At 44.1% G+C, this 12,976-nt stretch overlaps 1 protein-coding gene across 2 annotated transcripts in view; it reads left to right on the top strand.

Moving 5' to 3' along the window:
* The window catches only part of USP12 (ubiquitin specific peptidase 12), a gene marked incomplete at its 5' end in the record, with an annotated part of 37,165 nt that continues 24,189 nt past the window's right edge, over positions 1-12,976 (top strand). The window contains one exon of one of the 2 annotated variants that reach the window (XM_084279292.1): positions 1-48. In XM_084279292.1, coding sequence (XP_084135418.1) covers positions 1-48 — 48 coding nt within the window. The remainder of the gene's footprint in view (positions 49-12,976) is intronic. The other variant, XM_084279293.1, reaches the window with a different exon arrangement.

The following is a 12,976-nucleotide window of genomic DNA, read 5'->3' as shown; positions in this document are numbered from 1 at the left end:
ATGGAAATCCTAATGACAGTCTCCAAAATCGCCTCCATCTGTACCATGGTGAGTGTGGGGCCGGTGCCGGGCCCCGCCGGCGGGTGCGCGGGGCGGTGGACGGGGCTGCGGGGGGAAGGCTGGGTTTGCGCAGCGCCCCGGCCGCGGGCGGCGCGGGGACGGGGCGGCGGGGAGGCGTCCCTGGCTCGGGAGCGCTGCCGTGGGTGGGGATCGGAAGCGGAGCCGGGTTATAATCGGCTTTGGGAGACTCGACCTCGGCGGTGCGGACGCCGATGGGATTGGGCTGGGCCCGGGGGGGGGGGGGGGGGTTGGGGTGGCAAGGGGGCGGGATCCCGGCTGTGAGCGGGGTGGGAGTGCGTGGGGGGGGGGGGGGGTCGAGAAAGCCGGGGAGGGAGAGCTGCGGGACGCTGCCCCCGGCTGCGGGGCTGCCGGCGGCTGGTGTGTGGTGTTTAGGGCGGGGTTTGCGAGAGCGCTCCCCTTCTCCCGACCGGCTCTCGGCGAGCCTTCCTCGTGCGGGAGGGCTGCGGCGGCTGTAACCTGTAACCTGCGGCCGGCCGGCTGCTCCCGGGGTGCTCGGGAAGGTGTCCGCATCCCGCCCCGGCAGCGCAGCCGGGATCGCTCCCCGCGTCCGCCTGTCATTTGACTTGTTTGCGTCGATCCTGGTCCTGGCAGGAGGCTTCTCCCAGCCGCTGCCTTTTCGTTACGCTCTCTCTTGAGAAATTAGAGCTAGAAGCAGATAGGCAGATGCGATAAGGCTCTGGTTGGGGGGGGCGGGGGGGTTTGGAACAGCGGTGGGCAGCCCAGTAGGAGGAATGAGTGTTGAGGGAAGGATATATCCCTTGGTCAGTAGAAGCTACTCCTTGTCATGGAGTAAATGTGTCATATCTGGCGTTTGTGCTCCTTACTGCCTCTGCCATGGAAGTTCTTGTTCCCAGGTCTGTTTCCATGAAGAGGTGGTTAAGGGGAAGAACGGTCTCTGGGTTGGGATTGTAATGTCAAAGAGTGGGAACTGCATACGTGTTGTGTTACTGAAAACTGGTTGATGGTTTTCATAAATCTGGCTGCAGAGAGGCTTGAACATCTCAGAGGTGGCCTGTGAGAGTCTGGAAGGAAGGTCTGTAAGCCCGTAACCAGATGGCTCAGGTGGCTGCGCATCAGCTGGAGCAATGTTTGTTGTGGTGTGGGAGATCATCACATCTTCTCATTGGGACTTGGAGACTCTGACTCCTCAAATTCATGAGCTGCATACCAGATCTCTGTATGGCCAAGTGTAGGACATACACTGTGTGTTTCAGTTTTTGTTCTCTGAGGTAGATCTTAGGTTAGGCTGTTTGAGGAGGCAGCGTGGTTGGTCCTTGAGCTGGGGTGATCTTGCTTTATTGCAGTTCTGGCTAACATCCGTTCACCAACAGCTGGCCACAAGCCTTTGTGTCGGCATAAACTCAGTGCTGGCCTCTTGATTAAGGTCCAGTATGGCATCTTGCTTTCCTGCCTCTGGACAGCATGGAAGTTGTGGGTCTGGGCTGGCCAAGCAGCTAGTTTAAGATTATTCTGTATGTATGGTTATGAGAAATGACATTATGTCATTGACATTCAGGTCAATCCCAAACCAATTTTTTCAACTGAAAATCTTCTTATGATTAACCAAAGTGTCTGTCCATGAAGCTGGAGTTCTGATGGCAATTAGGTATTATCTGTCCAATCATAATCATCCGCAGTGAGGCGGATAAACGCCAGCCATAAGATTCTTCCTGTGCCTTTCTGATGCATGAGCTGATGGGTGAGTACTGTGAGATGGGACAGCTACCACAGGATACCTGCTGTAAAAGTTGTGTGAACACTTAATAGCCAAGGCCCTGGCACAGGCTGCCCAGAGAAGCTGTGGCTGCCCCCTCCCTGGCAGGGTTCAAGGCCAGGTTGGATGGGGCAACCTGGTATAGTGGAGGGTGTCCCTGCCCTTGGCAGGCAGGTGGGAACTAGGTGATTTTTGAGGTTCCTTCCAGACTAAACCATTCTGTGATTCTAGTTGATAATAGAGGATTGTGCATAAAATATTTCAGTAAAGATGGCATGAAAGAAGCTCTTGGTGTTTTCTAGGGAGTTGTGGTTATGGTCAAGCCAATCTTTTTAACAAAGTCTCATCTGCTTATGTTGAAGCATGTAATTTGCAGAACCAAACAGGAACACAATTGATGCGTAATACATGGTCCTTTTCCTGGCAATTCTTCTTTGTGTCAACCTGCTGTTTGATAAACTGCTGGACAACTTCCTAAAAATTCTGATAGGTTTTTCCTGCCTTTTCCCCATGCCTCTTACAAGAACTCTGAGGCTGTTGCTCCTCTTCTTTTGTTATTACAAAACCTGTGACAGGCAATTTTTGTCAGGAGACGGGTTGTGCTTGCACAAACCTGACAAGCACATACACATGGAACTGTGTTGAAGAAGCTCTTCCATCACAGCCTTGCATTTCATTGCTTTCTTTTTTGTATCCAAATTCAAGTTTCACTTCTGCTGACTCACTTATATTTCATGCATCTTATCCTTGTTGTTCAGGCTCTGTATATTAGAAATCAGTATGTTATGTTTTACAGTGCTGGCAGGTTGTGTGGGTACAGCAAAGAGTGATACCCAGTCATTTTAGTTTGTTAGCCAAGGCACCTTTTTGGGTGATCCTACAAGAGCACATTCAGTCTACAAAGGGTTGGCTCCTTTGTATGCTGAATTAGCTCATTGATCTGTACTCCAGTGTTCATACCAGTGATGGCAGAGCTCTTCCTGTAGTGCTGTCTCCTAGTGTTGTATCCCCTTGGAGCTTCCTTGGACTTCATTGCTCTATATCACCACTCCTGTGGTTCCTTGTGCTATAGTAAGTCCTAATTACATGCCTGGAGATGGTAGAAAAGCACTGAAAAGTACCTTTCCCCTTGAGGGGTTTATCCACTGTTCTTGTTGCAAAATGGATGAGGTTAAAAGTCTGAGGCCTCTTCTCCATCCCTCCATCCCCCAGTCTATTTTGCAGTAAAACTTTGTTGTTTATCCTCATCTGTGAATCAAATTGTGTAATCAGAGTCTTACTTGACTGAATTATAGGGGGGTTTATGCATGGCTGAGAAGTGGTAACTGCAATGAAGATGTGCCCCAAGCTATTCTCACCACACAACAGAGATTGAATCAGGGACTTCTGACTCCTCTGTCATCTGGAATCCAGCAAACATTTGCTGGCAGTTGAAAGGTATCAAGCCTTATATATAATAGCTGAAGTAAAGAGAAGATAGAAATTATCTTTGTAGCTTAAAAGCTACAAAAAGCTACAAGACTTCGTCTCAGACATACAGAAGTATGGAGTGGTGGTAGTACTTGTTTTTCAGCGTTTCTTCTCGAAACTGGTTGATGGTGTTAGCACAGCCTGAAAAAGTTTAATGAAATTTACAAATGATGCTAATCTAGAAGCTGTAGCATTAGAGATGAAAATCTTTTCTTCAAGTTTCAGGTGTTTTGTCTGCATGTTCCCTTCTCTGTCTGCCATTTAGCATACAGGGTGGGTGTCGCTGAATTCCTTCAGTGATGGATTCAGCCCCACACTGTGACATCAAATACACAGTTTGTGTATGTCAGTTATGATGTGACAGTGTGTTCTTGTGATGGGGTGACCCTGAGTGGAGGGCAGGTGCCCACCAAAGCTGCTCTGTCACTGCCCTCCTCAGCTGCAGGGGAGAGAAGTTGTAATGAAAAGTCCCTGGGTCAGGACAGGCAGAGATCACTCACCAGTTACCATCATGGGAAAAACAGACTCAACAACAACAAAAAAAAATCTAATTTATTACCAAGAAAAACGGAGTAATGAGAAATAAAACCAAATCTTAAAAGGACCTTCCCCCCACCCCTTCCTTCTTCCCGGGCTCGACTTTATTCCTAATTTCTCTACCTCCTTCTCCCCAGTGGCACAGGGGGACAGGGAATGGGGGTTGGGGTCAGTTCATCACATGTTGTCTCTGCTGCTCCTTCCTCCTAAGGGGGAGGACTCCTCACACTCTCTCCCTGCTCCACCATGAGGTCCCCCTGACAGGAGACAGTCCTCCACCAGCTTTTCCAACGTGAGTCCTTCCCACAGGCTGCAGTTCTTCACTAACTGCCCCAACGTGCATCCCTTCCATGGAGTGCAGACCTTCAGGACCAGACTGCTCCAGCATGGATTCCCCATGGGGTCACAAGTCCTGCCAACAAACGTTCTTGAGCGTCAGCTCTTCTATCCATGGGGCCATAGGTCCTGCCAGGAGCTTGCCCCAGAACAGGCTTCCCACAGGGTCACAGCCTCCTTTGGGTGCCTCCACCTGCTCCAGTGTGGGATCCTCCATGGTCTTCAGGTGGGATCTCAGCTCTGTCATCATCCCACATGGGCTGCAGGGGGATAGACAACCTGCTTCACCACGGTCTTCACAGGCTGCAGGGGAATCTCTGGTCTGGCACCTGGAGCACCTTCTCCCCCTCCTTCTTCTCTAACCTTGGTGCCTACAGAGTTTCTCACATCTTCTCACTTCTCTCTGCTGGCAAAAAAATGGCACCACCACCGTCACTGATGGGCTTGGCCTTGGCCAGTGGCTTGTTCTGTCTTGGAGCTGGCTGGCATTCGCTCTGTCAGACATAGAATCATAGAATGGGCTGGGTTGGAAGGGACCCCAAGGATCATAGAGCTCCAACCCCCAACATGGGGTTGGAGCTCAACATGGGGGAAGCTTCTGGCAGCTTCTCACAGAAGCCACCCCTGCAGCCCCTGTGCTAGCAAAACCTTGCCATGCAAACCCAAGACACTTCTGCATGAGAAGTCTCTGCATGTCTTACCATGCAAATTTTTGTTTTGTTTTTAAAAGGATTAAGGCTTGTGGAATCCTGCTGCATGGCCAGCTATTGGCCTTTTCCTGCCTGTCTCCTGTCTAAGGAACCAAGTACCCTTTTTCCCTGTTTCAGTCAGATGTGACAAGGGTGATGAGGTCTCAGAGGTATTTGAGTTGAAACAAGGCAGCTTAGAGGAACCAGACCACAAAGTGGCCATCTGAGAGAAGGTTGCAGCGCACCTACCTCAGAGATCGCAGCAGAGAGGCTTTATAAAAACACTTGCAGGGGAGTTTTATAACTCTCTGTGCGATGGGTGAACGTATATGGACTTTATGACTGCTTCAGGAATCAGTTGTTTACAGTAGGGTTTTCCAACCTGATTGTGAAATCTGCACTCAATGTAAACTGACGTTTGCCAGGGTTTGCAGTCAGTCAGAAATGGCCGTGATGGACTCACTCCTGTCCCTGCTAATTGCACTGTCTCCCCTGAAGCACAAATTGCGATACCTAAAGAGTAATTCATGATCAGGTTCACAGATTCCTCAGGAAAGTGTATGGAAGACTCATGCTGGAAGAAGTGAGAACGGAGAATTACAGCAAGGAAAGAAAAGTTATGGAAAAACATGGCTTTGAAGCGAGGAGGTGGCAGAAAAGAAGGTTAGAGGAGGAGAAGACTAAAGTGACACAGGCTGAATAGCAGTGTTATGGTATTCCTTTATCCAGCTGCCTGACTGGCTTGTGTAGCAGGGTTGGCAAGAAGGAACATGTGCTGTGTCTCAGCCGCTGTATTTCACTCGCATCATGACCTGAATCCACCCTGATCGGTGGACTGGAGTGTCGAGGCACGTGTTCTGTTGTGGTGATTCTGTTGCAAGCACATTTAATTTTGGGGAAGTGTTCGTTAGGCAGCTGGGGAAAGAGCTTCAGCCACAGTGGGCAGGTTTGCTCATCTGTTGGGAGTTCTTACCCAGAGAACGTTTCATGATAAATACGATACTCAGACTGAAGCATGATTGTGGCATTTGTCATCATCGTTTTTGTAGATGTAACAAGCTCCAATATGGTAATAAAAATGAATCTGTACATTTGTGCTTTAAAATACTGGGTTTATGACACTGCTCAGTATGCCAGTTAATTTAGAGAAACGTTAAAATATGAATATGGCTATAAATGAATGTAAAATGAATGTCAGATGTGAGACATGAAGGAAAAAAATCCTGAAGTCGTGTAGCTGTAAAGCAATACCAGCACAGAGAATTATTTAGTTGGCACATTACTTAGTTGAGTAACTTCAATTATATAAAGGTTCATTTTTCTTTTTACTTGTATGTGTAGATATAGTCAAGTATAGTGCAAGTTCTAAGCACAAAGAAACAATGAAATATAAATTTGGACTCAAGTCTCACGACAGAATATTTAGCTGTGTCAGTGGGAATAACTGATCCTATTACCAGAAACGCTTGAATATTTAGATTGGTAATTTGTGTACTCTTTGTACTTGATTTTTAATCTACTGAAGCAACCCATTTGCATTAAAACTTCTAGGAATTAGTCTGTAAAAATGTGGTAAAAGGATGTCTGTCTATTAATTGATATTACCTAATTTTGTCTTTCAAATTTGCCGAAAGAGGGAGGTGTATAAAAATAAATATATAGGAAGTGTATAGGTGATTTTTGTTTTCACAGCTTAGGGAGTTTGCTAAAATTACATTTAACAATAGCCTTATTTCAACAAGATCTGTCTGATCCTTCAGTTGAGGGGCAAAAAAAAAAACCCAAAACTTGATTTTTTTAATAGACCAGGATGGTGTATTAATGTACGAAAACCAGAACTGCTTTTCATATACTCAAATTATTTTTGTACTTCCATGAAGATGAGAAGTTATAAAAGCAGCACACTGCTTTTTATGAAACAGGAATTATGTGGGTTAAAAAAGCATGTGACACACACCACAGCGTGCAGTTTATCAACAAAAGTGGTTGAGCAAACATGTTCAGTTGGTTTTTGTTTTTTTTTCCTTCCCCTCTGCATTTTGGGTGATTAGGTAAGTCTGAGTTTTCTTAAAGATTAATATAAACTCTTATAACTGCCTCTACTTTTTAGACAGTGAAAGATTTCTAAGGTCACCATTGGGTCCTCTTTTAAACACGTCGTAGGCTTCCTATCTTGCCTGCTAGTGTAATTCAGTCTTTAACTAAAAGCCTTGGAAGGCAATAGATTTGACCTTTTGGGACCCCACTTCATGAGATGTGCTGCACTGATGCGATTGAAAAGCCATCTGATTGACGGAAACTGAATCAAAGGCACCTGAGACCATAAACAGTGTTACCCCAAGATTTTTCTGGATTTTATACAGTAAAAATATGACTTATCTCAGCAGTATTTTAGTTTTTAGCAGTGTGATTTCATTCTGCATTAGACAGGTTGTTGTTGAAGTTCATTTCAAGTCTGGCAGCAACTTGGGGGATGGTTGTGGAACCATCATCGTGTCTTTTGACGTTCTGAAGATCAGGTCCACAGAAGAGCCAAACCCAGAGCCCAAGTTCTCCAAGTCTCAGCTTTGTATGTGAGAGTAACTTACCTTTGACTTCAGTATTCAAACCAGGAGGAAGTATGGCTGGAACTAGTTGCTGTGAAGGGGAATGAATGCATTGTGTATGCGCAGCGGGGCTCAAAAGGACGGGTGTGGTAGACATACCAAATGTGAAGAGAAGGTAATTTTGTGCTATGCTGTCATTTTCCTTGCCCAGGCACATGGAGACAATATACAGGTCTGTGTCTTAAACTAATTAGTTAAGAAAACAGCATTATTTGTAAGTATTTGAAAAATACAAACCGAAGCTATCCAGATATTCCTTAGGGAGATTATCAAATTGTGTATGGCTAACACGTGTCCTTTTGCAAATCAACAAACAGCAAGGATTATTGAGTCTCACTCAGTTTATTTCACTTCTGCTTCCTTGGCTAGAAACAGTATCAAAAGCAAAGTGTTTCCATTTTGGTTCCAGTTGAAACAACAGATCTAACCTGATTTAGGACAGCTATTCTGTCTTCCCTTGATGCCGATTCATGTAAGTACATGGAGAAGTATGAAGTCACATATTCTAGTAAAACATAACTGAAAGAGCAGCAGCCTGTATTTCTCCTTCAGCAGAAGATTCCCTCAGTCACAGTGCCTTAATTAGTGTGGGCTCTGAAATTTTGTGTAGCTTCACCAGAGGCACAGGCAGGGAAGAGTCTTCGAATACATGGTCAAAAAGAATAATGGAAGCACTAGTTAATGAGCACTTCCGTACTGAGATTTGTTTTTGCTAATTATAAGTCATTAACTTTACATTCATAATGCTTTATTCTTCCCATATGCTTAATATGGGAAAACATTGCTATTCCTGGTGAAAAGCTTCCCTTTTACTTATAATGCCTGTCAGGACAAAGAATGGAAGTTCAGTGTTACGGGGGGGTTGTTGTTACTGTTTTCACTTACCTGTAGCTAAGGTTGTGTTTAAAGAAATTGGCTTGCATATACCTATGCAGTGTGGTTTAGTTATGTGGGTCACCTTTACCATTCCTTGCTTCTTGTGGGAGGTGGAGAGCATTGTAAGGGTGGATCTAGCATAGTACATGTGTGAAGGGAGAAATGGTTCTTCGGAGTTTTGACACCAAATCTAAATTTTGAGATTAAAAAAAACTCTTTTAAAGGTGAATTTTTTTGTTTTGTTTTACTCAGGAAGTCTACCATTCAGGGCAGCTAGAGCATAAAGCTGTTACAGCCAGCTTCTGAAAAGATGACCCAGCAAGTTATCAACTGGTATTTATTGTAGAAAAGGAGAGATGAAACCCCACGTCCATCCCACCCCAAAAAGACTTAACACTAGTGTAATCTGCAGGGCATGTTGGGCTGGTTACGAATCAAGTCTTTGTAAAGAGAAATGCTGCCTACTAGGTTGGATGGTAACAAGAAGGTAGGAGACTTTAAAACTGCAGTCATTTGCCTGCCTGCTGGCATGGTTTTAGACAGCATTTTAAATATAGGGTTTTATTTTTTTCTTTAGACAAGTGCTGGGTGAATTTTCATGAGTGTTCTAGTTCAGGTAAAGTGTGTGCAATTCTGAAGTGATTCTCAGGCATCCACATTTCCCATAGTTTGATTTGTGCCTTAGAGTGGTCTCGGGGTGTACAAATTAGATTCCTTTTGGAGGAAACTGAAGCTCAGCTGGAGCTGGGCATTCAGTTAGCCTAGAACTAGTTGGGCAAAAACCTCTGAAACCCAAAGTGTGTATGTCAGAGCATAAGCACCAACCGATCCATGTTTTGCTTCACACATTGGCTCCAGTTAGCTTATCCATATGTTGGCTGTTAGTGTGTCCCAGGAGTACTAGCTGGACATGTAGCATCACAGTAGTGTGACCTCTGAGGCAGTGTGAAAAGGCAAGAATAAAAGCAGTAATGGCATTTAACAATATTACTGATTTTTAACAAGTGAAAAACTAAACAACAACAAAAAAAATCCCATTGTATGCCTGAGCTTTCTATCCTCCCCCCCTCACACTTTTCCATTCAAATGTACAATGTCAGGGGGTTTTAGTTTATTTTAGATCTTTATGAGAATACTTATCTGTCAAACTTGAAAATCAGAAAAACTTAACTGTACTTGAAAGGTACATCAACACTTTCTTCTGCCACTGTGTTTTCTGTTTCTTGGTTTCACTAAGCTGAAATAAAACACTCATTTGATTAATGTTAAATGTATTAATCTCTAGAAACCTCAAGCTCTTTTGCAATGAAAAGGTCAGAAATTTAATTAAGGGTTTTCCACAGCAAACATGGATTCTTATCCTTTCATTAAGAAATTAGCATCCAAGGGGATCCTTGATAAATCCAGTAACACAGCCTTGTTCTCTAACTTGGCGGGGGAGGTAAGCAATAGGTGTTCCACTGCTTGGAACGTGGTTAAACTAAGATCACTCATGATTTGTCTCCTATCAGTTTGAAGTTAATCACAGGATGAAGTGTACAGCAGTTCAGCTTTAGAGCTAAGTTTCGTTATATGAGAGAACACATCTTTATAAAATCATTGCTATTTTAACGTTGTTTCCAGGATAATTTTCAAATAAAAGCTAAGCAGGTGTTAATTTCATGTTGTGTTCTTGTATACACACCTTAGTGGCTGAACTTGCCACTTTCTAAAGCTGTATTGCATCAACTGTGACAAACACCTTCTGTATAATTATCTTTGTGCTGGAAGAGGGCGTAATGTAAGGCAGTGATTGGTGGTGCATAGGTTTTATACTAATATGATGCAAAACCTGGTAAATACTATTGCAGTATCAGGTTTTTGGACTTCTGTTGAGTCTCTGTTCCTTCCCCCTTCTGGGATGACCTTGTGTGCTTCCATTCAGAAGGGTAGGGAAACCAGAGGTGAGGGTACTAACCATACTAACCACAGCTGATGATGTTACCCAGAAGGGTAGGGAAACTGGAGGTGGTGGTAGTAATCACAGTGGATGTTACTCCTTTTCTGTCTGTCCCCTGAGCAGTGTCAAAGCCAAGTTTCTGTGTGGGGACTGAGCACCTATGGTATGGTTTTTCAATGAGCCCCCCAAAAAAGGTTCATTTTGGGGTCTTCCTGCATCCCAGTTAAGTGACGGAGGAAGAAATTCTGTACTCTGCAGCGTGCATCACAGGCTGAAATCTTTCAAGTCTAGATCCTGAGCCCAGTCAGTCCACCTGAGTTGATGGAAAGACATAAACTCCACTTCTGCCTTAAACCTCTGCTGCCTGCTTGTCCAAGAGGCGATACGGTACCCTAATGGTGGGTGGTGTCGCAGTGCTTCCCCTCTGCATCTGTATTTGCATAATGGAAGAGTTGACTGAGACTGATAATGCCTGCTGTAATAATGCAGGGGAAATGTTTTGCTGTGACAGATAGTTGGGCCTTAAAATAGCTTTTAAGGCTGAGATGTGAAGATGCATTTTAGCCTGCTCTCTCAGGCCCCTGCTGCATGCTGGGTTTTTACTCTCTGCAACCATCACACTCTGCACAGAATAAGTGATTACTCTGGGGGGGAGGAATACCATCCGTCATGACAGATGAAAAGAGAGCTGTAGGGGGAATTTGTAAGTAGCTTGAGGGTTCTTATATCAGTATGAAACATCCATGCAGGTTTGTAGTAATAAAACATTCATTAACAACTGCATTCAGACATAGGTAATGCCATGCTTTGAAATCGTGTGAAAGCCGAAGTGTTGAATGAAACAGTCTTGGATCATTGGGAAAGGTTCAGTGTATTGGAGTATCTTAGCATATCTTTCTAATTGCCACGTCAGGGTCTTCATTGTCCTAGGAAACTAAAATGCAGTGTTCAGGTCTGTACAAAACACAAAGTGAAAGTTTGTGCCATCATATTCTTCCTTTGAAAGATAGAATAAAGCAGCTACTCCACCCTAGCTTTGAAAAGAGAAAGAATTTCCTAAAAGCCTGCTCCTGAATTTATTTAAAGTAGTAGGTATTTTAACAGTAGGATGAAAGGTCTCCACAGTTCCTTCATTTTCTTCCCTAGTTTATTTGTAAGTAGTACCCACCCTGCCAGAAGTCGTGGGTGCATTTCAATTAGGCTGTGAAACTAAATATTCAGAAGTCGTGGGGTGCTTTAGTATTGAATGAGGGTTTATACCCCTTTTCCTTACCACCAACATTGGCATTTGAGAACAGCCCTGCAGCCAAATCCCCAGCAAAGGAGGGGCTGGATAGTGTGACTGAGGAAGCGGCAGCTGGGGCTGTGTTGTGAATGGGGCAGAGCTGTACTGCCTCGTGTGCAGAGGGATGCTGTCTTTTGCTTTCCTCTGACTGAAGTTGTTAACCTCCACATGGGCTGTTGACCATGTGTTTCCAGTTTCAGAACTACTGTGTTAGATTGGGTAACCACCCTTAAATTCTGCACTACCACAATCACATCGTGCAGCGTACCACTAATAGAGTTTCCTTTCTATTTTACTTGTTCTGATACAGTCCTAACTTTAATCCTGGCCTCCTTCCCCCTCTCTGTAATTAATCTGTGAAATCCTGTGTGCTGTCTTTAATGCATTTGGTGATTTTGATTTAATTTTGTTGTTTCAATGTCCAGGGCTTTTTGCTACATCTGTGGTGCAAAGAAAACTTGTTGGGAAGGAATTGAATCTGCTTTTAAGATTGTTTGCTGTATACTGTGTGCTTTTTTAGCTTCACTTAGGCCTGACTTTAGACTGGAATGTTCATATATGAGTTTGATAGAGGATATATCTCTATCTCAGTGGTTTTGTATGCAACAGAAAGGATTTAGAGTTGGATATATTATACTCCATGTAAGAGCTCATAGCAAGCTCCATTTTTTTTGTTCTCTAATTTTTTTTCCAGAGAAGAGGGTTTTCTGTTTCTAAATAAATTAAAAAATACCCCTCTTCCCTTTGAAACCCAGTGTTTCTTGCACCAGTTCAGTCAACCATGGTTAAGTCAGAACCACAGAGTAACCAAAGTTACCTTCTCTGTCTTCTTTCTGAGAATTAGACACAGCAGGTCTGTTGGGCAAAGGCTGCAGCATTTGTGATGCACACCAACGCTGGCTGTAGTATGTTGTCTTTAATTTTACTAAGTTCAAGGTATTCAGCAAAGCACTTTGAATATTTTATATTTTTCAGTATAAGTGAAGTAGACTGCTGGTTTTGCTTCCTGTGAGCAATCTACATTTCTTAACTTCTTCTGAGATGTGCTATACAGCATGAAAATTACACTGGTTAAGAGGAGCTCACTGTTTGGCCCTGTGTCACCTGCTTTGCAATACCGTCTTACTGCAGTTGTTGTTAAAGAAGCTCCGCTCTGACAGTAAGAAACACAGAACATCAAAACAGTATCATTGCATGAAAAGATATGAAAATGATACACCTTTGAGATGTTTTTGAACAGAGCGTATTTGGAATGGTATCTCTTAAGGTAGTTTGGATTGTGTTGATAGAACATTCTTGTGGTGGAAGGGTGTTAGGTTCTCAATTTCTGGGTTGCAAGGATGTAATCATGAAGTTACGGCACAGAAGACTTGCTGTCTGCTTTAAGGTCTGGTGAAATGGTTTTGTGGACAGTCTAAACATCCTGGGAGTGCAAACCAAGCA

The sequence above is a fragment of the Gallinula chloropus genome (genome assembly GCF_964237585.1).
Source record: "Gallinula chloropus genome assembly, chromosome: 1".
Taxonomy (NCBI): Eukaryota; Metazoa; Chordata; class Aves; order Gruiformes; family Rallidae; genus Gallinula; species Gallinula chloropus.
This window is presented reverse-complemented; position numbering and strand designations above follow the sequence as displayed.